The 25,838-nt window shown below is 36.8% G+C and overlaps 1 protein-coding gene across 4 annotated transcripts in view; it reads left to right on the top strand.

Annotated features, from left to right (window-relative positions):
* The window catches only part of LOC149792489 (uncharacterized), a 77,189-nt gene extending 61,862 nt beyond the window's left edge, over positions 1-15,327 (top strand). For 3 of the 4 annotated variants that reach the window (XM_089971077.1, XM_089971078.1, XM_089971079.1), the window contains 2 exons: positions 6,471-6,957; positions 9,921-15,327. In XM_089971077.1, coding sequence (XP_089827203.1) covers positions 6,471-6,957; positions 9,921-10,068 — 635 coding nt within the window. In that variant the 3' untranslated portion in view covers positions 10,069-15,327. The remainder of the gene's footprint in view (positions 1-6,470; positions 6,958-9,920) is intronic. The other variant, XR_016423578.1, reaches the window with a different exon arrangement.
* Positions 15,328-25,838: the final 10,511 nt, after the last annotated feature.

Genomic DNA, 25,838 nt, shown 5'->3' with positions numbered 1-25,838 from the left:
GGACTTCTCCAGGAGGGTTGATGACACACACCTTTCTGGCATGCCTCTTCAGCTCTGCAGCTGCTAGATTCGCACAATTTGGAGCCCTTGTTCATGGAGGAACGCCAGGTGACACGATCACTTGCTGTTTGCTCCCAGGATTAAGGGCTTATGTTGAACACACTCAGTGCAGGTTTCAGATTGTCTTTGAAGTGTTTGTTTTGGTCACTGTGGGATCACTGTCCTTGCTGTAGCTCGCCATAGAAGAGTCTCTTAGGCAGCCGGTGGTCTGGCATGCGTACAACATACGCTGGGACTGCATCAGGATGGTGTGGATGCTGGGGAGACCTGCTTGGGTGAGTACCTCATTGTCTGAAACCTTGTCCTGCCACTTGATGTTGAGAATTTTCCTGAGACTTGTGGTGTGAAAATGGTTCATCTTCCTGGCATGGCGTTGGTACACCGTCCATGTTTCGCATGCATAAAGTGGTGTGGGGAGCACAACTGACCTGTAGACCTTTAGTTTGGTCTGGATCCTGATGCCTTTTCTATTCCAGACATTGGCATACAGTCTGCCGAAAGTTGCACTGGCTCTGGCAATGCAGAGGTTCACCTCGTCATCAATAGTGACACTCTGTGAAGTGTGCTGCCAAGGTAGGTGAAGCGGTTCACTGCGTTGAGTTTTTGGACATTGACAGTGATGTTGAGCTCAACCTAGGGCTTTCCAGGGGCCAGCTGAAACAAGACTTCAGTCTTCTTGGTACTGATGGTGAGACTGAAGCTTGTGCAGGAGCTGGAGAACTTGTCAACGCTGCGTTGCAGGTCGGCTTCTGAGGCAGCGTTGAGGGCACAGTCATCAGCAAATTAGAATTCCCTGTTGGTGTCTGTCATAACCTTGGTTTTCGCTTGAAGCCTTCTGGGGTTGAACAGTTTTCCATCTGTATGGTACCTGATGCTGACTTCAACATCACTGTGTCTGATATCATTAGCCAGTGTGGCGGAGAACAATAGACTGAACAGTGTCAGTGCCAGAACACAACACTGCTTGACGCCATTGGTTACTGGGAATGGCTCAGATGTCTCTCCATTGTCCGGGACTCATGCCTGTATGCCATCGTGGAAATGCTGCACCATGAATATAAATTTTCTCGGGCATCCATACTTGGCCATTATCTTCCACAAGCCTTCTCAGCTGACAGTATCAAAACCTTTGTCATGCAGATGGAGAAAAGATAGGCGTTTTGCTTTTGACATTTCTCTTGTAGCTGCCTTGAAGCAAACACCATGTCAGTGGTCCCATATTCTTTCTGGAATCCATGCTGGCTTTCTGGCAGGAGTCCTTTGTCATGGTGCGTAGTGAGATGGTTCAGTAGGATTCTGGCAAATATCTTTCCTGCGATTGAGAGCAAGGATATACACCATTGGTTGTCACAGGCCTGGCAGTTCCCTTTGCGCTTATACAGGTGGATTATGGAAGCGTCTTTGAATTCCTGTGGAATCTTCTCTTGCTGCCACATCAGTAAAAACCTTTAGTGGAGCCTTTCTATCACGGCTGTGCCCCCTTCCTTGTAGACTTCAGCTGGGCTGGGATCTGAAACAGGGGCTTTGCCACTTTAGAGGAGACGTATCGCTTTCTGTGTTTTGAGCAAGGTTGGAGGGTCAAGCAGTAATTGGGGGAGACTACTGGTGGCTTCATTGTTGATGGATGAAGGGCGATTCAGGACGCTATCAAAGTGTTCATCCCATTGTTGAAGAATCATCTCTTTGTAAGTAATTAGTGTGTTCCCATCTGCACTGAGAAGGGGGATGATCCAGAGGATGTAGGTCCATAAACTTCTTTCAGGGCATTGTAGAAGTTCTTCATGTCATGCCTGTCTGCATAGCACTGGATCTCATCAGCTTTGTTGCTCAGCTATTTGTCTCGCATCTGACAGAGTTTCTGCTGTACAGTTCTGCGTATATTGATGTATGCATCTTTCCTGGAGGTGGACTTGGGGTTATTGAGGTAGGTTTGTTGGAGGCAATGTTTCTCATCCAGCAACTGCTTGATCTCATCGCAGTTCTTATCAAACCAGTCTTGGTGCTTTCTGATTGAGGGTCCTTGGATTTCTAAAGCTGTGTTTTAGACCAGCTTTCTGAATGCTGCTCAGTCGGTCTCCACATTCTGATTGTCCAGAGGTGTGGACTCTAGATGTTCTTCCAGGGCATCCACGAGAGACTGTTTGGTACTGGTGCATTTCAGCTTGGTGATGTTTAGTCATTTTGGAGCCTTCTTTCCCTGCGGGCGTCTTTTGGGCTGAATGCAGATGTTGAGCTTGGTGATGATGCGGCAGTGGTCTGTCCAGTTGTCGGCACCGCACAAGGACTTGGTCACACGCACAGCCTGCATTCCCCTCTTCCTGACAATGACATGGTCGATGAGATACGAGTGCTTAGAGCGACGGTACATCCATGATGTCCGGTTACAGGTAGAGAGGCAGAATACTGTTGGTGATCAGCAGTTTATGCTCTGCGCAAGTCTGGAGCAAAAGGAGACTGTTGCTGTTACAGTGACCCACTCCATGCTTTCCTAGCACTCCATCCCAGGCAGTGTGATCACAGCCTACTCTTGCATTGAAGTCGCCAAGAATGACGAGCTTATCTGCCATTATTACGTCAGCAATGATGGAGTAAAGATCCTCATAGAACTTGACCTTCACTTCATCCGGGTTGGTCATGGTTGGAGCGAAGTAACTGATGATGGTAAGGTGCTTTCTTCCAGACAGGAGGGTCTGTCGTTTACTCCCTTGGGAGGTACAGCTAATTTGCCAGTCAGTGCTTTCTTTTCTGCAAAGCTGACACCAGCCTCATGGTGCTCTTCACTTCCTTGGCCATTCCAAAAGAAAGTGTATCCGGAGCCCCTTTCACAGAGTTTGCCTTCTCCTGCAAGCAGGGTCTCGCTCAAGGCAGCAATGTCCACGTTGTATCTGGCAAATACCTTTCCTATTAGGGCGGTTCACCTCTGGTGTCTTTCTGCATCGTCTCTGTCCAGTAAAGTGCACACATTGCATGCACCAAATGTGAGAGGAACCATCCTCATTTTCTTCTTTGTATTTCGACTGCTGGAGTAGGGTCCCTGCCAGCCATGGTAAGCTGGCTATGGAGGTTTATGAGCAGGCAATGTTTAGGGCATCTTTTCTAGCCCCTTCCTTATGCCAGGGTGGTGAGCAGTGCAGTCCTGAAGAGGGCTGCTCAGTCGCTCAAGGGGCTGCCGGACTTCACTGCTGCTCCACGTCAGTAATGAATGACCCTAATGGCCAGAGCCGCCTGCGTGCTGGTTTGTGGCGATGGCTGCCAGTGTACCCACACCTGCCATTTTGTTGCTTGCCTGTCACCACAGGACTTTATTGGGTGATGAAATGGGACAGATGGATGACGAGTGACTTGCGCAGTGACTTTAAGTGAGGGAGAGTTGCGCAGTTTGTCGACCTCACTCTCTCGCTCAAAACCATTGAGTCCAGCAGCATGAGATGGCCAGAGATGGAGTTGAGTGCAGTGGATGACCAGGACGTCCTATGTGTCTCATTGAGCTTTTAGCGCTCCATGGCGCTTTGCTGGGAATCACCTTTCTGCTCGTTGACCGGCTGGTGGTTCCTCCACGCAGGCTGCCAAATCCAGTCTTCACATGCTAATTAGACAAAGCCTAACTCACTTAGCATTTAAGACCCGTGGGCTACCCTCAGCCTGGTTTAGCCGGCAAGTCGAGGCCGTTTTCTGGGATGTGGCCACTGCGCATGCCACAGCTTCTTGGAGACACATTTGAGAGCTGAGTGCCAAGTTGGGACCAAAGATGGGCTACATGAAAGAGTACGACTGCTTCCTCCAACCAAACGTGCTACCCCTCCCCAGACACCCCATACACCCCATCATCTATGATATGCAGCTTCTGTAATACATGATCAGAGGAAATCTGGGCTAGAGTATTAAATAGTTATTAACATATTGAGTGGCTAATCTGTGCTTTGTTTTCTCTTGTGTCATTTGAGGAGAAACGTCTACTAAATGCATGTAGTATTAAGTTCAGAGCAGTAGTCCATGTGGTATTGAAGGGAATGATAGATGGAATAAGTCAAGAATGACAAACTAAAGTTTGTCATTAGCCATTTTGACTCATTTGGGGGAGTTTTCCCCAGTTTTAGGCAGCCCAGTGGGTGTAAGTCCCCCAACATGTCCATGGATGGATGGCCTTAAGGTCTGTAAGTCAGGATGCATGGGTAGGTATACCACCACACCATTACTGGCTGTCCTGCTGTCACCAACCATCCAGCATGGGAGATCTTTTGAGAAGTTGGCGATTCTGACTCATTAGGGGAGTACCTCCTCCCCCTCCCCCATTTGTGGCAGTTTTTAAGGCCTTCCACATGTCCATGCATGGACTTTGGGCCTGTAAGTCAGGACACATGGGGTTTAAACCAGATCCATTAGATCTAGTGCTTAATAAAGTCAATCCGTCGTGGGCTGTCTGGCTGTCCCAACATGGGAACCTTTTCATTGAAATGGTCTAGCCATATATGATTTATGGGGATCTTAACAATAGATCTAGTTGTACTATCAACCACATGCCTTTACTATGACAAAGATTTCAGTGAGAAATCTGTCTGTCCAGCCAGGCACTTTGAGTGGCTGGTACTGGTGATAGCTGGACCATCTTTAATACCACCAGCATCCAAGTCAACCAGTTGCCAGGCAGACCAGCTGGCAGTTTCACCAGCAATGGACTTAATGTATGTTCACTGCTTGTCCACAAGAGAGAGCCAGTGATATTTTCAAAGGGGATGGAATTGAGTCTTCAGTGTCACCTGGCAGCGTACCTAGATGATATCCTCCAGAAACATACAAGCTTTATTCCCAACTTAATCATCAAAGTTCTCTAGTAAAGTCTGACTTCTATAGCCATCCCAGCTTTTTGCCCATTTGGATATGGATTTTATCTCCAACCTGAATTCCTCATTTTCACTTAACTAGGATCATTGAACTCATCAAGTCAGCTTTCAGAAGGACTTAGATTTCAGTGAGAGAGTTCATGGAACTCCTCAGATTATTCAATGCAGCAGCAAACTTGCTCCTCCTTGTCCATCATTTTGTGCACCTCTTACAAATGATATGGCTAGCACAATGATGACTAGCCAAATTTCAAGTCTCTTGATTATGCAGTCATGATCATGCCTGGGATGTGATAATTCCAGTGTCAATAGCATAACCCATGTTGGCAGACCATGGGGATCCAGCTGGACTAACCCCAAGCGGAAATATCTCCTCGAAAAGGGGGCACTATCACTCAACATGTGTGTTCTGATTTAGCAGTTTCTACGTTGGTGAGACAGTTCCTGTTTCAATGTACAAATCAGATACATTCCTAGCAGACTCATTGTCTCGGCCAACACTCTATCCAGAAGAGAGGAAAACCATCACATGGAATGGTCTCTCCATTAAGCAGTCTTCACTCAGATCTGCACACTTTGGTGGCTTCTAATGATTGACCTTTTTGTGTCAAAGTGGAATCAGGAGTTGTCCACCTTCATCTCTTCAGTCCCAGACCCAGAAGCTGTAGATGCAGTGCCTATTGGTTGGGAAGGGTTGCCTCCCCTTCCTTGGCCCTGATACTCTAAATAATCCAGAAGTTATTGGGTCAGAAATTTCAAGATGTTTCTGCCAATCTCACATGGGACAAGTCCCGGGTCACCACTCTACTTGATCTAGCAGTGGATCTGCGGAGGAAAATGTAAAGTTTAATAGGCTGATTGCTAGTAACTTATTACACTATAGAGGTTCATACACTGATTGCTTCAAGCTTATTTCATATTTTATTCTGCAAAAGTAAACAGGGAGAACATATATGTCAATATTTGTTACTAATTTTTGCTATAGAACTAATTCGGAAATTCATGAAATATTCACAAGGTTTAAAGAATGTTTCATTTTTATTTATATTCTTTTGTCACAGAGCCTTAGTAAAACTGCTGGTTGTAGTGAATATTTGAACATTCTACACTTCAACCTATGCACATTCACTTCATAAATTTCCCACCTCTGCTCTATTCTGTCAGTGGAAAGAACTCAGCTTCACTCGCACAGACCTTGGTGGTCTAAACAAAATTACCATTAAGCTTAATTAACACCAACTGTGGATGTTAAAATGGATTATTATGATTAATGCCTAAAGGGGCTAATCCTCCTTCGTTCTACACAGATATAATGGTTTGAATAGTACTGGTTGGTCTCTAATGTATTAATTGGGACCAAATATATCAGTACCAGTTAACAGAGGAGACAGTATACCAACATATGAGACAAATATTTCTTTGCACAAGACACAATTACAGTTCATTTTTTTATTAAGCACCAGTCAGGACAGGTTTCACTGTGTGGTAGATTTGCATAAAAAAAGCTGTAGATGAATAAACAGAGTTAATTATTAATTAAAAATTAATTTGAATTATTTCCTTTCACAGATAATTCATCAGATTCCAGGGTCTCCACTTCCGTTAAGAGTCAAATTGATCAACCTACAGTTAGTCCTAGTCTTTCAGCTGATGATAGCAATTTGTCAAGAACACGAGAAATAAAACAGACAAGCAGTCTAGATAAACCCAGTGTTGCTGACATACTTTCTTCAAATGTTAATACCAGTCCCAAAGCTCATTACTCAGATCTCAAAAACAATGTGTCAACTCATGTACAATCTACAGTAAAGCCCTCAAACAGTAAAAAGAATGAAATATATAGTGAGATGAGTGACTTAAATACAGGAAAGACTGAGAAAGCTTCCAGATGGAAGAAAAGGAAATCAGACACTGCAGAAAAGGAACAAGAAAAAGTTAATGAACTTGAGACTGGCTCGGAAGTCTTAGAAGTACAGTCTAAAATGTTACAGCCAGTCATAGAACCTGTGAAATCTGACAGGAGACCATCTATTAAAACAGATGCACAGGATAGCATGTAAGTATTTTATAAGAAATCTTATTTGAATTGCATCCATGAGCATCATACAGTTTCACGATGGTGCACTTTGAAAAAATAAAGACAACCATATAAAGACAACCATAAATACAACCCTCACAATTTACATTGCTGCATATGATCTAAAGTTGTAGGAGACTAAAAAGTACTTTGTGTTAATACATTGTGTCTTTTCATCGAACTTCTCCGTAAAACAACATAATTACAGTATGAAACGTTTGCATGATGCAAAGTGTGAACAACACAGACCCAGCTCTCTCATTGCATAAAGTACTTTCAGATCTGCGTTTTCACGGTTTTACTTGAAATGCAAGATCGAATGAAAACATCTTGAAATTGTAAGTGGAACAAAACTACTCAGATTCAACCGCTCCGGTAGCCTAGTGGTTAGAGCGTCCGCCTCAGATGCGGGAGGTCATGGGTTCGATCCCCGGCCGAGTCATACCAGAGACTTACAAAAAATGGTACTAACAGCTGCCTCACTTGGCGTTCAGCATTAAGAGGTTAGTGTTAGGACTGGTCAACCTGGTGTCACGATAATGTGACGGTGGGACATCATGCTACATGTCTGCGGCATGATGCCCCAGTGCTAGACATCACTATAAACTGCCGCATTGCAGACATCGTAGCGATATGACTGAAAAATTGTTAAAGCTACGTTAAAAATCAAAAATCACATCACATCACTATTCAAATTCGTGTGTAGAATGAAAACTACTTATCATGGGTAGAACAAAAACTGCTTGAAATCATGTGCTAAACAAACACTACTTAAAATTGAGAGTAGAATGAAAACTAACTGAAATCATGAGTAGAATGAAAACTACCTGTAATCATGGGTAGAATGAAAACTTGAAATCATGGGTAGAATGAAAACTACCTGTAATCATGGGTAGAACAAAGATTACTTGAAATTGTGGGAGAATGAAAACTACTTGAAATCATGGGTGGAATGAAAACTACTTGAAATCATAGGTGGAGTAAAAATTGAAATCATGGATAGAATGAAAACTACTTGAAATCAAGGGTAGAACAAAAGATACTTAATATCATGGGAAGAACAAAAACTACCTGAAATCATGGATAGAATGAAAACTTGAAATCATGGATAGAACAAAAACTACTTCAAATCAGGGGAACTGCTCTGATGGCCTAGTGGTTAGAGTGTCTGCCTCTGATGCGGGAGGTCGTGGGTTCAATCCCCGGCCGAGTCATACCAAAGACTTAGCTGCCTCACTTGGCTCTCAGCATTAAGAGGTTAGTGTTAGGACTGGTTGGTCTGGTGTCAGGATAATGTGACTGGGTGGGACATTGTGCTACATGTCTGCGGCATGATGCCCCAGTGCTAGACATCACTATAAACTGCCACACTGCAGACATCGTAGCGATATGACTGAAAAATTGTTAAAGCTACATTTAAAAAAAGTCCAAACCAAACCAAATCATGGGGAGAACAAAAACTGCTTGAAATCTTGGGTAAAACAAACTACCTGAAATCATGGGTAGAATGAAAGCTACCTGAAACGATGGGTAGAATGAAAACTACCTGAAATGAAGGGTAGAATGAAAACTTGAAATCATGGATAGAACAAAAACTGCTTGAAATTTTTGGTAAAACAAACTACCTGAAATCATGGGTAGACTGAAATCTTGAAATCATGGGTAGAACAAACACTGCTTGAAATTGTTGGTAAAACAAACTACCTGAAATCATGGGTAGACTGAAATCTTGAAATCATGGGTAGAACAAACACTGCTTGAAATTGTTGGTAAAGCAAACTACCTGAAATCATGGGTCGAATGACAACTTGAAATCATGGGTAGAGTGAAAACTTGAAATGATGGATAGAACAAAAATTACTTGAAATCATGGGTAGAATACTTTAAATAATTTGTAGAACAAAAATTACTTTAAATTGTGGGGAGAATGAAACTACTTGAAAATTACCAAATAACTTTGGTTGAGAAAAACTACTTGAAATCTTTTGTGGAATGAAACCTGCAACCATGGGTAGAACATATCTTATAGAAATGGAACACAATTGCTTGAACTCTTGGGTTTACATAACTACTGCTTGAAATCGTATAGCAAAAACTAATTGAAATCAAGGGTAGAATGAAATTTAACTTGAATCATGGGTAGAACAAAAGCTACTTGAAATCATGGGTAGAAGGAAAGCTACTTGAAATCATGGGTAAAAGGAAATTTACTTTAAATCATGGGCAGAACAAAAACTACTTGAAATCATGGGTAGAATGAAATCTAATTCAAAACATGTATAGAATGAAATTGTCTTGAAATATTTGGTGGAAAAAAACTACTTGAAAACTTTTGATGAATGAAAACTACTTGAAATCCTGAATAGAACAATCCTATGTATCCATTTTAGGTAGAATAAAAACTACTTCAGAACCTCAGTGGAAATGCATGTGAGATACTGGTAGTTTGTTCTTCTCACTCTCTTGTTGTTACTTTAAAGCTGTGCAAAATTCCACATTCCAGAAGAACAAATCAAATGATTTACTACATCCATGGTTGATCAGTATTCAGTAACTGCTGATCTTGTAATACTTTTTGAGTTCATCTGAGTACATTTTTTTTGTATTACTGTTTGTACTTGTATATAATGTTTGGACTTGTATTAATGTTTGGACATGTATTAATGTTTGGACTTGTATATAATGTTTGGACTTTTATTAATGTTTGGAATTCAAGCAGTAAATAGTATCCTCATCTCAGGCATCTTCTGTAATGACTTTTCTGTTGTGGTGACATTGTCACATGTAGTGAAGCAAACGAATAAGTTCATATTTCATGTACCATATTTATAATTTATTTACTTTATTTTAAAAAAAAATTGTATTTTTAATGGATGTTTACAGCTCTGCCTGTTTAATTAATTTTAAAAGTGGTTTTACAACTTTTGTTTTAATTTTTACAGCTCATCAAAGAAGAAACCCAAAGTTTCCGACAGTTTTCTGGATTTTGAAGATGATCTTCTAAATGATGAAGATGACATTGAGCTTGATCTAGAAGATACACAAACACACGACGAGTTCCTTAAACAACTGGATGAGCTTCTGCAGTAATGACTGCTACATCATATTTTTTAAAAATCTTTGCCAGATAGTTAAACATTTAGAGAAAAGTTGCAGACATTTTTGATGACATGTTAATTCTGATTTGATCTAAGAACTGTGATTGTGGCAAATGCAAGGGATGAAATCATTTTACACTAGTGGATGTGTGGTAGTCTGATTAATCATTTGTATTGACATATATTTAAGTATGGGAAGGAATCCAATTCAGTGTCATGACACTACTGTCATGATAGTGTCATTGAAAATGTTACACAGTATAGTGGTAAATGTTACACAGTATAGTGGTAAATGTTACATAATGTAATGGTAAATGTTACATACTGTAGTGGTAAATGTTTTACGTTGGTATGTATATATTACAAGATAAGAATATCAGGAAGTATCATCATGAAGTGAACAAAGGATTTTATTTGTTGAATCCATCATTATTTTGTACATTTGTTTGATTCTCTTCTACGTATTTTTCATTACTGATAGCAGTGATTGCCACTGCCTTAAAAAAATGCTCAATAAATGTATGAAGAAAAAAATGAATGCAAAAAAAGCCAGTGCTAAAAAGAAATCACATGAGAGAGAGAAAGACTGTGTGAAAGAAAATGATGCAGCAGAGTTCATAAATCTTTATTTAAACATTTGCATTGTGTATATTATTTACTCTGTGTGAATCATTCATAGTGCCATAAAATGATAAGTTAGGTTGTAATGACAGCTGTCAGTTGGAGTTTATGCAAGAATCTCAGGAAGTAGAGATTGTATCTGATTAGAATGTATTCAGTATATTTCCTGTAAACTTACCAAACCATTCCCAGGTAAAGTTTTCAGTATGTTTCCTGTAATCTTACCAAATCATTCCCAGGTAAAGTTATCAATATATTTCCTGTAAGCTTACCAAACCATTCCCAGGTAAAGAAGTTTACAGTGACTACTTTTTTGTCAAGCATGTTAATGGAAAGTGAGACAAAGAAGTCACTTTTCTGCTGTCATCAACAGTATGTTTTCATTAGGATACAGTATATTTTCTAGACTCTGATAGAATCACATCATGCCGGGCAAGACGTTTAGACATTTTATTCTATGACATGTTTGCTTGCCCCTTCCTTGAGGTCATAGTAACTTTCTTAAATCATTTTTTTTTTTTTTTTGTGCTTATATTTCATAAAACCTTTGAAGGCTGTTCAAGTTTTAAATGAATTATTGAAAGATAGGAAAATGGATTCTGTAATATGCTTGCTTACTCCCTTGATCATGAGTCACGGTCATAGAAAATTTGTGCTAACACTTTTATTAAAGTGGTTTAATTTACTGATTTGTCCTATTCTCCTTGTTGGATTTTATTCCTACTTGGCATGAATCATATAAAAAATAAGACTGTTCATTATACATTGTGCTTTATTGCCCCTTTAACCTCGCATCAAGGTCACAGTAAATTTTATTTAGTTTTGGGGTGAAGTTTTTCATTTGTATGTATTACCCCAACCAGATGATGTATTTTCTTCATACTTAAAATAAATTATTTTCACTCTAGGACAACTCATTCTGCAACTTGCTCTCATCCCTTTTTGACCACGAGGTCAAGAACAGTCATTGAAATTAATTTTAATGTTTTGGTAAAAGTTTTATTTTTTTAACTTGATGGATTTTGTTCATTCTTTGTGTGCCCTATTAAGAAGCTAAGACAACAACAAAAGTTGTGTAACATGATCTTTCTCAGCCTTTGACCTTGAAGTCGACTTCACCATGCTTTACAACAATGCATTGACTGTAGGCTAAACATGTAGGTCCTGACCTTCTTGCATAAACTTATTAGGTAAAACCACAGTTTCATCTGCATAAAAACTTAGTGTTATCTGTGACAACTCTTACCAAATTGATACTTTCATATCAGAATAATAACACATTTGTATGCAGAAGAACAAATTTAGTTAGATTGTAAAATTATCGAACCTGTTTGAGAATGTTGTCGGCATAATTGTTTGTAGATCTTGTTTGTATATTGTTTTTTTTTTAAATTCAAGCTTTATATATGTTTTTGAAATTTCATCATATTCTCAGGTAAGTATTCATATGAATAATATGTTTTATATATGTTATAATACATAGATTGTAATTAGGCCTTTTCCATGGATGACAAAAATGGTTAGAATACTTGGAAGAGATGAGGTTTTACTAGCATCCATCCCAGGTTCGTTTTGGGGGGTGGCATACATGAAGCAATTGAATGATATGTGGCATGCCAATTCTTTCTTTCGGATCAGTGGTGCTAAATACTTGTGAATTTGAAAGTGATTGCAGCCATGATTGCTCAAATCCACTTTAAGGAAAAAAAATATTAAAAAATTTGAGTAGATGCCAAAAGAACAAATCAGATGCCAAATGATTTTTTTTCTCTCACTATTTTAAATACCTTGATGACTTTCGTTTCACGCAATAAATAAAAGAAATATTTATCTCTTTTCCCCCACCCCAGTATATATTATTGGCTCTGTCTATCTGCCTGTCCATTGATAATTTTCATTTCTAAAGTTTAAATCTCAAACTGTTAAGGTCAATGAATCAAATTTTGCACACCTGTCAAAGCAAGTTGTGTAGAAGTGCCTTTTGATACTTAGAATTGTTCACATTCACTATTTGTTACCTTGGAAACAAAGAATAGCTGAAGTAGTATAAAATTGAGGATGATTGACCACAGGTATTAAAATATATATAATGTTGGGTGATAAGGTACTTTCAGTAGATGTCTTTGTATAAGCAGGGGGATGGGATGGATGACTTGAGTTTCATTAATAAATCCATACAAGGAATTTTGTGAAATTAGATATAAGTTATATATTGCCTGTAATTTGTAATGTTTTCAATATGTCCACCAAATGAAATGTGTATTGTACTGTCTGTACATTTGTTTATGTTTGGTTTTTTTTTTCTGTACAATAACATTATTTTTAACACACTTTGTCTTTACCAAACTTAGTGCTTGGCCAAGAAAGAAATGTATTGATTTTGGGTCAAATGATCACAAATTAAGGTCACTGTGTTTTTGAAAGAAGAAAAATGGTTTCTGTACAATGACATAAGATGTACATTGTAGACCTGGATTTTAACTTTGTGAATTGGTTACTTTGGAGTTAGGAAGAACATCATTGATTTGATTATCAAAAGGTCAAAGATCATGGTAACGTATTACAGACTTGGACCAAACATTATGATAACTTGCACTTAAAGTATGGAAGAATCCTGTTGATTTGGGGGTCAAAAGGGCATGATTATTGCAACTGAAAGAAGAAAGATGATTTCTGCACAATAACTTTAGTTCTACAGTTCTGGATTTAACTTTGTGAATGGATTGTATTTAGAATTAGTATGATCATCATTGTGTATTGATGAAAAGGTCAAAGGACATGGTTGCTATGACTAAAACGTGTAAATATTGTTTATGTACAAAACTTCAGTTGTATCTATGGTTACATATGGCTTGCCTTTAGGGTAAGAAAGAAACAAGTGGATTTTGGAGCCTAAAGGTCAGAGGTCAAGATCATGATATATTCTAATAAAGAAATGTTTCTGCATAGTAAATTGAGTTTGTGACTGCAAACCTGAACCTAAGGTCAAGTTTAACCATACCCTATTGATGCCTGCTAATGCATTGTGGGTGAATTATATGCCATTCATGACACTCTTGTTCATTTACAGATTTGATATTGTTTATTTTCCATTACTAATGCATTTTGCTTATGCATATTTTTTTTTCTCCTTTTGCCAAAATAGGTTTTACCCTGGAATAAACATGATTTCCTATTTTATATCTTGATTTTTTTTCCAGTGATGTTTTAACATAGTAAATGAAATTGTTTTACTCTACAGTTGTCACAGGTACAGATATTTTTATATCAATGTTAATGTAAATATACAGGTACACTGACTCAACTTTTTATCCCATTTTCTTCCTGTATTAAAAAAATGATAAAGATTTTATTTAAATATGTCTGTTTCATCTTATGCAAATGACGTTCTTGTATGTGAAATGTAAACATTGGTGCAAAGTGTATGTGAGAGAGACAGGAAATTATATTGAAGAATGTCGGGTGGCAGAGATGTGTAAATACGTGTATATAAGCGTGACTGCTGTGTCTGATGTGTATTTAACTAAAAATTGTACAGAAGAGCTTACGCTTTTTCTCTGGCATTCTTCATAGATTTGCCTTAGGTTAGTTCCATTAAAAGATACATGGTACCCAGGGAAGGCAGTTTTTGTAATAATATATGAGAGTCTGTTTTAATTACTCTGAGAGTTTTGTACGACAATGATACAAAATTCAAAATTTCCTTTATGGTTGACTATGCCTTCCCTGGATCTCAAGTGTATTTTAACCAGTTAATTTTTATTTCTTTATGGACAAAATTAGCTGCGGTTTGTTTGTATTGTAGTAAATGTTTAAGTAAAATTGACAAATTATACATAATCAAGTTATTACAAGAAGTAATTTAAATTGATTAGAAATGTTTCATTTTGCTTTAAATTTCAGAAAGACCATTGTTGACCAGTAATTTTTTTTGCACATATGTAATTTATCATTTTTAATTTTTGTTGTTGTTTCTAAATTAAGTAATCCAAATTAATTCTATACCTGTCTTGTTAGATTGTTTGTTGGCAAAATTTTAATTGCTAATGATGTTATTTGGGGTATCATCAGTGTCTTCAGATTGTTGTTTTCATGGTGATGATGTTCTTGATTGCCATTTAGAATTGCTGGATTTCTTCCAACTTCACATCAAACAATTTGTACATCTGCTAAATATCTCAGTTTCTAGTAAAGTGTGTTCTGTTTGTCCGATTATGTTTATGTATTCAGTGGAATTATTACGATTAAGTTTTTGTCCCTTGAGACTATTTTGTAACAGGGTGCATGATGTAAATATTGTATTTTTCAAATATGTATTCTGTTGGAATCGTAGAGAACTTTTGTCATTTAGAACAGTGTAGTACTGTAGTAATAATACTAATGGATTCTTATGTGACTGTAAAAAGATGCCTTAATATAATGTTCACATTTTTATCGTTTCTACTTGTGTGAAATAGACAAGCCATATCTTTGAAAAAAATATCAATAATATCAATAATATTAATAATATCAATAATAATGCAGTTCAGTGAATTGTGATTCCTTCCCATTTGTTTGTAGTATATTTATCACTCAAATTTCATCTTTTCATGTTTTTTGTCTCGGACACAATAAAAGAATACATGACAAAGATTTTTGATTGTATCGAAACCTTCCCCACCCACCACCTTGTGTTATAATACCATGTGCATTATGATGAGAGTTTGTTACTGTGCTTGAAGCGATTTACAGAGCTCTTTGGTTTCATGTTAGTTTCTATGAAAAAATGGGTTGTACAGTAATTAAGGATTTTTGTGTAAAGATTCAGCTTCGGGCAGTTGTGTTCATTTATTAAGTTGTTTAGTGCTATCACTTAGGAATGGTCTGTTGCACAAAATTCAGGGAACTGGGCAATTATGAGGGCAGTTAGGAATTTGTGTTTAATATTGTAATGGGCTGTTGACTTCTAAAATAATGCAAATACCCATAATGATCACTCTTATTACCAGATCAGGCCATTCAAATGGAAATGAAGATTTGCACTAAGGATTTTACCATTTCATGCTGACTATAGTTTGCATAGAAAGGGAGGAGGGGATGGAGTTGCCTAGTTAGAACACCAGCCACACTAGAAATATCCCAATGCATACTTGAGAAGTTTGTAAAAACTGTTGAAGTTAAAGTCTTTTATCGGTTTTAGAATTAAAAATGCTGACTTGTGCTTAAAGTTTATGGGCAGAAGTTTGACAAACTATATATGGATATCACCAGGTAGACATTTGTCAGGGTTAACTACATGTGGAGTGCCCCAGGTAGACATCTGTCAGGGTCAACTACATGTATACCTCCCCAGGTAGACATGTTGGGGTCAACTACATGTAGACCTCCCCAGGTAGACATCTGTCAGGGTCAACTACATGTAGACCTCCCAGGTAGACATCTGTCAGAGTCATCTACATGTAGATATCTGTCCAAATCAACAGTGTTTAAGTAGAAAAGGATGAGCATTATTATACAGATATTTAAAAGTGAATTTGTATTCATGAGTTTGTCAAAGAGACGGACACTCTACCCAGCAAAATAAATTTCCAGGAATTCAATATAAGACCATTTCTTCCTTTTAACTGCTGAGTGTTCAAACCATCTCTGATATTCTTTAAAGATTTTCAAATTAGCTGCAGTTGTGTACATTAGATGTCAGATGGGCATCATTTTCATTTAGGACCAAGTAGACCTCGTTAGAAAACTCCATGTAAATATGATGATCCATTAAGGGGTGCAACAACAGGAAGATCGTTGAAGCCATATTGGATATATGATTAGCACCAATGAACCAATTATCATAACAAGTCTGGGTGATAACCCCATGCATATATAGCCATACATTTGGGATAAGTAGAAATAAGAATACTTTCAAGCTGGTCAACATAGTGATCATACAGTTTGCATCATTTTTATTTAGGACCACCTTGACACAATTGTTACGTGTTTAGGCTCAAATAAACAGTCACACAGAAAGAGTGAAAACAACAAGCTTTTTAAAATCTAAGCAAAAATTTTTTTTCCTGGAAAATTCTGTAAAAATAAAAAAAAGAGAAGAACTTACAGTTTCAAGAATCAAATCCAAGAATAATCTAAGAATAATCCACGAATTAAATTGCAAAAGTCCTAGTAATAAATGTTCTAATAATTTCAAGTTCGAATCCTGATGTAAAATCCAAGATGGGTGACAATAGCATATGCTGTAGTCAGTATTGTGCTTATCTATAGTTCCTTGTAGAAATGCAAATAATGGCACTCCGGTCTTGGAAATACAAATTAAATTTGTAAGCATTCTTTCCCTGTGTGAGCACTCTTCAAAATATTTCCAGACAAAAAACATAATTAATCCTTTTGAATCCAAGTAATTTGAAATAACTCCAAAACAAGTAATTTGAAATAACTCTAAACAGCACAACATAACACTTAAACTGCCCAACTTCTACTAAAAATTGATTCTCTAAAACATTGTTACATGGGCTTTTAAAACATCAACAAGGGTCATGTGATCATCCCCTGGAAGTTTCTAGAAGGAAATTTTTGTAAAATATCACGTCCACCCAGTGTGACCCTGAGAAACCCAATCATTTTATCTAAGAAATTAAAAAAAAATTCGTTTACATCTTAAACTCATGTAGTCCCATCATGACCTTGATAGCAACCAATCTTTTAAAAATAAAATAGAACTTTGTTTACTAATTCTGAGCCTAGGTCAGAATTTAGATCAACACCTGTTGTTTATAAGCTAACAGTCAAGGTCAAACCATTTCCTGAAAAAAGTATGATCTCTAGTGAATAAATTTACATTACAATAGCATGTAAGAAAAATAAATTTAAAACTGACAAACAAACAATACAAATTTAAAACTGACAAATTAATATATATATATATATATATATATATATATATATATATATATATATATATATATATATTAGATCAGATATACGTACCACCTTCCCATAAATAAAGATTTAGATGATAAAGCTTTCTTTTTACCATAGATTAATACATGGGTTTTAAGAAAAAACATAAGAAGTACTTTTATGAATTACAAAAAGTGTATATGAAATAATACATTTCTATACACGGGAAAGTGTATCTGCTATTAAATTATTGTTTTCCCTTGATGTGCCTGATGTCAAGATTATATTCCTGTAACAACAAACTTCATCTTAATAGTCTTTGATTTTTATTTCTCATCTTGCCCATGAAAGTAAGGGGGTTGTGGTCACTAAATACAACAATCGAGGAAGGAACTGAACTAAGGCAAACCTCAAAATGTTGTAATGCCAATATTAAAGCCAAACATTCCTTCTCGATTGTTGAATAATTCCTTTGGTGCTTATTTAATTTCTTTGAAAAATAGCACACTGGATGATCAATACAACTTTTATCTTCTTGAATCAAAACTGCTCCAACCCCAACATCACTTGCATCAACGGACAGTTTAAAAGATTGGCTGACATTTGGAGCTGTAAGAACTGGGGTGCTTTTAAACATGGCTTTCAACTTGTCAAAGGCTTCCTGACATTTTGCAGTCCAAAGGAATTTGTTTTTCTTACTCAATAAATTTTGTTCAGCAATGTTAGAAAAATTGGAACAAAATTTTCGATAGTATCTGGCCATACCCAAAACTCGCATCAGTTGCTTTTTATTAACAGACAAGGGAAATTCAGAGATAGCCTCGACTTTAGCATCTATAGGTTTAACTTGTCCATGTCCCACGATGTGTCCCAAAAATGTAACACTAGCACGGCAGAACTCACTTTTAGATAAATTAATTGTCAAACATGCATCTGTGAGTCTGTCAAAGAATTTCCTAATCGTTGCTAAATGTTCTATCCAGGTGTCGTTGTAGATGATGACATTATCGATATAAGCATCACAATTGTCTAGACCAGAGGTGATTATATTCATGAGGCGTTGAAATGTACTCGGCGACCCTTTCATCCCAAACGGCATTACTTTATATTGGTAAAGTCCATCTGGAGTCACGAATGCTGAAATATCCTTTTCTCTTTCAGTTAGTGCACTCTGCCAAAATCCTTTCAGAAGGTCAAATTTGGTAACATACTTGACATTCCCAATCTTATCAATACAGTCATCGATTCTTGATAATGGGAATGAATCTGTTTTTGTCACACTATTCATCTTCCTATAATCATTACATATACGGAAAGATTTATCTGGTTTTGGAACGAGTATGCATGGTGAACTCCACCTTTACTGCGCTCTATAAAATCATTTTCCAGCAAACCTTTTTCAAGTATTCCTGTTTGAGAGGGTTCATCCTCTATGGGTGTTGTTTGACGGGTTTGGAATTTCCAATTTTAACGTCATGGAAAATTGTGTTTGTCCTTGTAGGAACAACTGAAAATAAGTGCTCATAGTCAAATAATAACTGTTTAATTTCATTTCTTTCTTGTTCTTGCAAATGCGAAAGTTTCTGGTCCAGATCTTTCATAATTTTTGAATTCCGAAGATTTGTCACTCCAATGTCAGTAGAATCTGATGATATTTCTTCAATTAAATCTTCACTGAGTGGGACAGGTACATCTAAATTAAGTGCATGTTTGACTTGGCTATCTCTTTCAATATATCCTTTTAGCATGTTAATGTGACAGAGTTGTTTTTGTTTACGCATCGAAGGAGTATTTATGATGTAATTTAAATCATTTTGTTCTTGTCAACTGTGTGGGGACCATAATACTTGGCCTGAAGAGGATTTTGTGGTATTGGCAAGAGAGCCAGGACTCTATCACCAGGCTGAAAACTCCTTTCCTTCGAGTGTTTATCATATCTTAACTTCATTTTGGATTGAGTAGAGTGCAGATTTGCTCGTGCGACCTCACAAGCCTTTGACAACTTGTATTTAAAATTAGAAACATAATCAAGAAGATTAATCTCAGAATCTTCATTAGAAAGAAGTTTTTCTTTCAATAAACTCAATGGTCCACGCACAGTGTGTCCAAAAACCAGTCCGAAAGGACTGAAACCTAAAGATTCTTGAACTGATTCCGTAACAGCAAACAATAGTAAATGAATGCCTTCATCCCAATCTTTACCCGTATCAAAACAATATCATCGAGTCATATTTTTCAAAGTCTGATGGAATCTCTCTAATGCCCCTTGGCTCTCAGGGTGATAGGTACAAGATCTGAATTGTTGAATGAATAATTCGTACATAACTTGCTGGCAAATTCCAGACATGAGATGTGAACCTTGATCAGACTGTACGGACTTGGGAAGGCCAAACTTTATCAAAGCTTTTACTATTGTTTTAGATTTTATATTCCTTAAGAGATTTGCTTCTGGAAACCTTGTTGATGCACACATAATGGTATTGGTTACCTGACTTGGTTTTAGGTAAGGGACCAACACAATCTACCATAATTTTACTGAATGGTTCGTCAAAGGCAGGAATAAGTTGTAGATGAGCCTTGGGAATTTTCTGATTTGTTTTTCCTGCCATTTGACAAGTATGACAAGATTTACAGCATTTGGCAACATCACTTTTGATTTTTGGCCAATATAAATGAGTTAAGATCTTGTGATGTGTTTTATTGATCTCTAAATGACCAGCCATTGGAGTTTAATGGGCCAGACTAAGTATTTCCTGTCTGTAATGTTTCGGAACTACAATTTGATAGTTCACTGACCATTCATCATCAACAGGTACCTCGGGAGGTCTCCATTTTCTCATAAGAATTCCATTTTTAATGAAATAACAGACAGGAACTTCAGTAGCTCCAGTTTCACTAATGGCCCTTTGAAACAAACAGGAGATCTCAGGATCTTTTTCCTGTTCGACGACCAGTGATTGTCGTTTACCATCCTGATTAGAATAAAGAGAATGAGTTGTTTAAAGAGGATCACTGTGATCAATACCTCCTGATTGATCTAAACAAGGAGTAAAAGTGACCTCATCAAAAGCCTGACCATACATATATCAGCTAAAGGAATACTGCCCTTATCAACATCATTCTCAAGAACTTTCTTTGCCATAGCCCTGGTAACTGCACAATCTGTACATACATCAGGGAATTCTTTTTCAATTGGATTGACTTTCTGATCCAAGCAAGGCTTGTCAGTTACAAGTGAATTAACCACAACCTTGTCTTCAGCTAGGTCATTGCCTAGTAATAAACGAATGCCTTCAACGGGTAAAACAGAGACCATTCCGACTGTCACGGGTCCTGAAACTAAGTCTGATGACAAATTTACACAATGGAGAGGAACATCAACAAAGCCGCACTCTACTCCCTGAATAAGAACACTCTCATTAGAAGAAGACGTCTCAGAAAAAGGCAACGTACCCGACAATAAAATACTCTGAGAAGCTCATGTGCCCCTTAAAATTTTAATAGGGATAGGATTGGCCGAATCACCCAAGAGTGATATAGAACCCTTCTATATGAATGGTTTAAAATTCTCCATAATCAAATCAGACTGGGGCTTGTTAGACCCATCAAATGTATTGCTTTCAATACATGACCGTGACCTTGACCTAGAAATAAGAGCATTTGGAATAGGTCTGTCTTGATTCTGATGCCTATTTATCAATTTGTAGCAATCAGAAATAACGTGTCCTTTTTCTTGCAATAGGTACACGTAGGAAGAGACAAGGATCTTAAATGACGCTTCTTCGAAGTTTGATTTTTAGAAGTTGTGCCAGTTTGAGCTTTAGAAGGGCTTGTATTAGGCTGAAATATTTTTCTGCCAAAAGACTGTTGAGTAGAAGTCTTATTTACAAAAGGAACTTTATGAGTTAAAGAATACTCATCAGCAGCACGAGCAGCATTTCTAAGGTTTCAATCTGATGCTCATCAAGATAAGACTTAATGTCACTATGGACACAGTTTTTGAAATCTTCATGTAATACAAGTTGTTTGAGACTTTCATAAACTTTCTTGGCTAAGCACCATCTACCAAATAACTGCTCTTTGTCTCTAACAAATTCGACATGAGTTTGTCCAGCTTCTTTTCTACAGGTTCAGGGACTAACTCATAACCCCTTAGGATGCATTCTTTAACCACATCATTGTCACCACTTTGAACTGACAGTGAATTATAAATAGCACTAGCCTTACCAGTGAGTACACATTGTAATAACTGAGTCCAATGCTCCCTTGGCCAGTTCAAATTTTCTGCAACTTTTTCAAAAAATAAAAAATATTTGTCTACGTTTCTTTCTCTGAAAGGGGGAACTAACCTAAAGTTCTTTGCAAGATCAAAACTTAAATTTGGATTTGAAGTACGAATGTGTTTTTCATTTGCCAGTTCCATTTCTTTCATTTTACATTTTGATATTCCCTTTCTTCCTTCTTTCTCTCTCTTTCCTTATCTTATTGTTTTTCTTGTAACTGTATTTGCATCTGTTCTTTTTGTAATTCCATTTGTCTTTCTCTCTTTCCTGTCTCACTCTGTCTCTCTTCTTTTTCGTATTGTAACTGCAATTGTTTTTCATGTAATAACATTTGTTCTTTTTCTTCTCTAATTTCATTTGTTCTTTCTCTTTCTACAGTTTCATTTGTTCTTTCTCTTTCTCCAGTTTCATTTGTTCTTTCTCTTTCTCCAACTGTAACTACATTTGCATTTATTTTTCTCTTTCTTCTTTCTGAAGTTCCAGCTTCCTCAACTCCAATTCCATCTTGTATTTTAATTTTAATCCCTTCATTTTTGTGTCAGAGTCTGATACAGACTTGCTGACCAGAACCAAAGTACTTTTATCCAAAACATTCTTTTCTACCAAATACTGAACTAAAATATTTCTTATTTCCTGTTTCGTTAAGGAACCCTTTACTTCAGAAAGGTCGTATTTTCTGGCAAGGTGAATTAAATCAGATATACGTAACACAATAAGAAACGCTTCTAATCAAAACCCTAAGAAGGACATCAGATCAGAACCATTTTGTCATAGGACCAAGAAGATACGATGGGAAGTCGTCTGGTAAACACCCCATGTTGATATTACTTTACATTTTGGAGAAGTAAAAATAGGATTTTCAAGATGGTGAGCCATGTTGGTCATATTGGTTATCAGATGTGTACCATTGCCATTAAGGAGGACGAATTAGATATGCTAACAGTAAAAGCACCATGTTATTATGACCAATATCTAGGAACATTTAAAATAAATTTCACGATGGCCACTATACAATGTCAGTACTGCTGTTTGATGCTAACAGTATTTTGAAAGGATCTGAGTGTGATGTGTTTTTGCAGTTACAGAAAATGTGAAATCACTGGTTGGCTTTAAAGCATTATTATATCGATTTATCAAAGAAGCCCAAAATTTGCTGTTTGATTTTTCAAATAGAGATCACTTTGGGGGTGAGTACAGCAAAAACTTGGTGAGGAATATAACAAAAAGCATGAAAAATTACTGTATTATATTGTGCCAGAAAACTGATGTTGACCGAGTTACCAGCGACATCTAAATGACCAGTGAAAACTGATGGCCCAGAAATAATCAGCGAAGACAGCATTAAAACACCAGAAAAGACAGCAATGATATCAAAATTACTAATAAAGAAAGCAATGACACCAAAAATAACGATCTTTGCAAATAGAGAAATACCTTCAGTAAATAATACAAGCTTGAGAAGGTATACAAAATAGTCTACAAGGGCACAGAAGCAAGGCAGCTAGCCTCACGTTAGATTTACCAAGATGTACTCGACAATGAATCGGAGACCATAGTGGACATTTATGAGCAAGATAAGTCTCATGCATTTAGCATTATTGGATACCAATGTGTACGGGATTGTGTTTAAGTCGGTGTGATACTTAGTAACGGAACATGCATTTAACATTATTAGATACCAATGTGTAAGGGATTGTGTTTCAGTCGGTGTGATACTTAATAACGGAACATCAGATAAGATAAAAATTCTTTATCTCAGACTACATAGTCCATACATCTAAATTAAAATATAGACATAAAGTAAAAACACTGTAAACATAAAATAACATATATATAATACATACAGGTATACAGATACATCTACAACAATTAATTGTGCCCTGCATTGTTAAGAATGAAGTTAAATGGCACATTTAAAGAGTAATGTATTCCATCTGCTAATAATATGAGAATTTAAATGAATGTCATAGTTCCACAGAGATTTAAATATGCAGTTCTTGCTATTAAATATTCTTGTCATCATTGAGAAAACACACTTTCTCATTACTTGATTAAAACGGAGTATATTTTAATTTACAAACATGTTCCACCTAGGAAGACCTTAAAGAAAACGAAGACTATTATTATAACCAATAACGAGTTTTCTTTTCATACATTCACTAACGTTTGTCCACAGAGGAGCACAATACATAGTACAGCAATACGATTTGAATAATCTAATTTTGATATTCAATGAACAATTCTTAATATTTCGTAGAAGCATGTTTGTTCGAGTACATAGAAATCGGCAATGTCTCATTATATCTTTATTAACTGACCGATTGGATTTCAAAATATGACCCAAATACGTATATCTGTTGACATATGTAAGAGCATTGCCGTTAAGATGTACAGGGGGAGGAGATGGTAATTTGAAAGAAGTTGTCTGAAAGACCATGCGTAATGATTTTTTTGTGTGTATTATAGATGATATCATTTTTGTGTGTGTGTATTATAGATGATATCATTTTTGTGTGTGTGTATTATAGATGATATCATTTTTGTGTGTGTGTATTATAGATGATATCATTTTTGTGTGTGTGTATTATAGATGATATCATTCTCAAATGCGTATTGTTCACATATCTTTAATAATTTCATTAAACCCGTAATAGAAGGACTTATCAATGACGTATCATCAGCAAAACTAAAATTGTTTAAAAAAAACAACACATTTGATGGCAGACGTATCCCCACGTAACAATGACCCAGCTTAGATTTAACTCGTGTGTGTGTGTGTGTGTGTGTGTGTGTGTGTATATATATATATATATATATATATATATATATATATATATATATATATATATTTGGTTACATGGAACGAGCTGGATATTACACTTCCCCAATGCACATAGTACAAGTGTTAGCCATGCCAGTTAACTAAAGTATGAACTATGTAGATGGGCATTTGACAGTCAACCAACTTTTTAAAGAATGTCCAATGATTGACTCTATCAAATGCCTTACTAGCGTCTAAAAAGCATGCAAACACTGGGATACCATGTTCTACATAAAAGCTGACAGTTTCCTTAAAGGCATATAGGCATAAATCTATTGAATGCTGTTTTTTAAAATCAAACTGATTATCGGAGATTGTGACTTCACACCTTTGCAGTATGATGCATTCAAATATTTTTGAAATAATAGTTGTTATTTCTGTCTGCCAGGTTACCAATATTTCTTTTTAGTAGCGGTATAATTGTAACTTTTGTGAAATCATCTGGTACAGAATTGTGCACAAACATATAATTAAATAAAATCGTCAATAGCACATGAAGTCTAGTATCTGAAAATTTAAAATGTTCCACAAATAAAAAATCTGATCCTGGACATTTACCAACTTTTTGTCTTGTTATTGCACTTTGGATCTCAGATAATGCAATTACCTCAATACGAGCAGAAGGGGTATTCAACGCTGATAGCACATGCTTCTTATTCGATTCATTTTTAACTCTACTGAGTAAGTTTTCAAAATGATTTTTCCACATGTTGCATATATTATTCTGACCATGGTTCCCATCAATGCAAATTGGTAGTTTATTGGAAGTTGTCGTAGTATTTTGTTTAACTTGCTTTCAGAATTCCCTTTGGCCGACATTTTCAAATTTTGTGCTAGCGAGTCTGCTCTATGTTTTACTTCTTCCTTATTACATAATCTAAGAGCATACTTAAATTGTGCTCTTGTTTGGAGCATTTGGTTACTGAGGTGGCCATGACGAGGTTTACCGTTACGCTACAAAAGGTAAGCATTTCGTGCAAAGTCGTGTAGTTCTTTGACACAGTCATTCCAGCCTGGTATAACTCGTAGTCCGAATTCATGTTGGGGTGTAGGGTCAGAGTCAATTCCCTATCGAAAAGTTGGAATTCGCCGACACCACTTGGTGTCGGCATAAGGTAGTCCCTTACTAGCCGGCCCAGCAAACTTAAACGA

This window comes from Sinohyriopsis cumingii, chromosome 9 (assembly GCF_028554795.1).
Source record: "Sinohyriopsis cumingii isolate HCF-2022 chromosome 9, ASM2855479v2, whole genome shotgun sequence".
NCBI lineage: Eukaryota > Metazoa > Mollusca > Bivalvia > Unionida > Unionidae > Sinohyriopsis > Sinohyriopsis cumingii.
The sequence above is the reverse complement of the archived record's forward strand: the minus strand, read 5'-3'. Positions and strand labels throughout refer to the sequence as shown.